The sequence below is a fragment of the Octopus bimaculoides genome, chromosome 17 (assembly GCF_001194135.2).
Source record: "Octopus bimaculoides isolate UCB-OBI-ISO-001 chromosome 17, ASM119413v2, whole genome shotgun sequence".
Taxonomy (NCBI): Eukaryota; Metazoa; Mollusca; class Cephalopoda; order Octopoda; family Octopodidae; genus Octopus; species Octopus bimaculoides.
In genome coordinates this window covers 54,215,044-54,218,302 of record NC_068997.1, presented here as the reverse complement: position 1 = coordinate 54,218,302, position 3,259 = coordinate 54,215,044, and the positions used below count along the sequence as shown (strand labels likewise).

Here is a 3,259-nt window from a genome sequence, read left to right as displayed (position 1 = left end):
TATGTATATATATATGTATATATATATATATATATATATATATACATATGGTGTATATATATATGTATATATATATATATATATATATATACATATGGCATACTTACACCTGCACAAGCACGTATATATAAACGCACACACATGCAAACATACATTTCCTTTGTTATCTGTGCGTTGTGTGCGTGTATGTTTGTTTGTTTGCGGGCACAAGCTTCCTGCTCTCTATCCAACTCTTTCACTCATTGTGTGTATATACATATATATATATATATATATATATATATATATATGTGTGTGTGTGTGTGTGTGTGTGTGTGTGTGTGTTTGTGTGTGTATGCATCTATATATGTATGTATATATATAAACTGAGGCACACTATCTCACATATAAACATCGTATACACATAAAACACACATTTATAAGGAATCAATACATCTATTTGGCTAAACAACTGTTATGTATACACCCTTTGTTATTCATGTGTATGTGTGAGTGTGTGTGTGTGTGTGTGTGTTTGTGTGATGTTGAAGTTATTTCAAGTCTACCATTCTCTTTCATATACCGTTTCTACTGCTTGTTGGTGTCACTTGGAATGTATGTTTATGTCTTTGATCTTTATTTTTCTGTCTAATCATATATTTCAGCTCGTATCGAAAATTGTTGTTATAATAGGCGTAAATAACCGGATTTAAACAGCAGTTGGCAAATGAAACCAGAATGAATATTATTCGGAATGCTGCCAATACATTTCTATCGACATGTTTTCCAGTCATTATCATACCGTCACCAACAAATTCCTGCACATAAAACGGTACCCAGCAGATCATGAAGACAAGAACACTTATCAGAAGCATCTTAGCGACTCTTCGCTTTCTTCGAAGGCCGGTACCAACGGGTATTTTCTTTCGCCATAGGGTTGATATAATGCGTCCGTACATCACGATCATTGCTATGAAAGGCACAACGAAGAGAATGAGAAAATCGAAAAACCGGAATACCATATCCGTTTCGTCTTCTTCCATGAAGAAGTCACATGACCATCGGGGAATACCTGAAGTGTTGCCATTGTGGTCAGACAATTCATCCCTGGCGTTGTTATCTTTCGATGGGGGATTTGAGCTGGTTCTGTTCTGATGTTCTGTATCATCGGAAGACTTCAGCTTGCTGTAGAACTGAGGGATGACTCGAAGACCATAGAGGACGGCCGACAGCCAGACTAATCCAACGATTTTGGCGGCGAATTTCAAAGGAGTTTTACTGACTCTTTTTTGCAAAACAGCTTGGTACCGATCAACAGTAATGGCCATTAACGACAACACACTTGCTGATATGGCCACCACTTCGAAATATGGAACCAATACACAACGGTATATACTATACTCTAAATATATTTTGCTGAAGCTTTTCGCAGTGTTGCCAATGACTACAAGAGCAATTATTAGATCGGCAAACGACAAGGAAGATATATATAAATTTGCGGGAGTCCTCATATATTTCCGGGATACAACAACAATGATAACAGCAACGTTTCCGGTAACAGCCACGCAGATATAAAGTATAAACAACATCAGAAACGGCCATGATGGCAGGCTTTCGTATATCTCCAGGACAGAAAGCATGTTCCTTGGAGAGTTGAGAGATGGGTTTTTATTAGAAAAGTCAGCGCCTGTAATAAAGAAAATAAAATTTATAATAGTGAGAAATATATTCAAAAAATAAATGCAAAAACATAGAAAGATTAAGGCAAAAAGTTATATTAGGTGTGTGCTGATTTTTTTTTTTCGTTATTTTATTAGCAAAAAAAAAAAACTATCGATCATATAAATAATTAAGTCGATTAATTGCAACATAAATGGAATCGATCTCGCTCTAACAACTACACGAATGAATATATATATATATATATATATATATATATATATACATATATGAACATAAGTGTATTATATATATATGTATGCGTATATATACACATTGTATCACGTATATGTACGTATGTGTGTGTGTATATATACATATATATATAGAGAGAGATACACAGATAGATAGATATTATGTTATACATATATATAATATGGATATATATTACTTAATGAGGCGTCTTCTCACGTGATATGTTAAACATTGAAAAGAAATTAAAATCCCTTAGCAACAAAACTATCTATTATAATTATTCGTCGAAAAATGCCTTTAGCTATTTATTCCGGTTCTTTTGCGATCTCAGGTCAAACTCTGACGCGGACAAGCTTGCCATTCAAACTTCCTGGGCTGGTAATTCCATCGTTTCGGGATCAATAAATTGAGTACCAGTGAAACACTGGGGTCGATGTAATCAATAATCCCCCTCCCACAAAAATTTCAGGCCTTGTGCCTATAGTAGAAAGGTTTGTTATTATTATTATTATTATTATTATTATTATTATTATTATTATTATTATTATTATTATTATCATCATCATCATCATTATTATTATTATTATTATTATTATTATTATTATTATTATTATTATTATTATTATTATTATTATTATTATTATTATACGATGCATTTCCAGAATATATTTGTATGATTAATTCTTTTGGAATTCGGTTGCAATTAAAAGATAAATAAAATAGAAACGGACGCACGAGATACAGTGGAACTTATTGGTAGACATGTCGGAACTGTAGAAACAAATAAATACAATTCCTATCTTACTTCAAATTTATTTATTCCATTATGTTGACAAATAACATTTTATTGAACATTCGCATCGTTTATCAAACATGGTTTGCTCTTACATCAGAATCACTGATCAGATCTGGAATCGTTTATATCATTTCTTCCAATTTAATTGATCTCCGATGGAGAGGATGGCGCTTCGCATTTTTCTTCTTTTTCTTTTTCGAATTTTCAGTTTGACATTCTTCTGGAACTGTATTAATATGTCTCCACAAAGACCAGTATTAAATCTTGTGAGATGGAACTGATAGTGTTTATTTATTTAGTATTTTATGTTTACGAGAATCATAAAATATAAATATTGACTTTTTCTCCACGCATAATACTTACTATCCATGGCGTGAATTAATGAAATTCCGACCGAACTACTGATAGTGGTTACTATTAAGTATACATAGTTCACTGCATGATTTTGTTGTAGAGGAAAAGCAAAGTCTAACGTTTTGGGACAAAACTCTTCGTGAGGCTGATAATTGCGTACACACACACACACACACACACACACACACACACATATATATATATATATATATATAT

The 3,259-nt window shown here is 32.6% G+C and overlaps 1 protein-coding gene across 2 annotated transcripts in view; it reads right to left on the bottom strand.

Annotated features, from left to right (window-relative positions):
* Window positions 1-100: 100 nt before the first annotated feature.
* LOC106878636 (QRFP-like peptide receptor) overlaps window positions 101-3,259 on the bottom strand; it is a 114,729-nt gene continuing 111,570 nt past the window's right edge. For both annotated transcript variants that reach the window (XM_014927913.2, XM_014927912.2), the window contains one exon: window positions 101-1,666. In XM_014927913.2, coding sequence (XP_014783399.1) covers window positions 555-1,619 — 1,065 coding nt within the window. In that variant the 5' untranslated portion in view covers window positions 1,620-1,666 and the 3' untranslated portion in view covers window positions 101-554. The remainder of the gene's footprint in view (window positions 1,667-3,259) is intronic.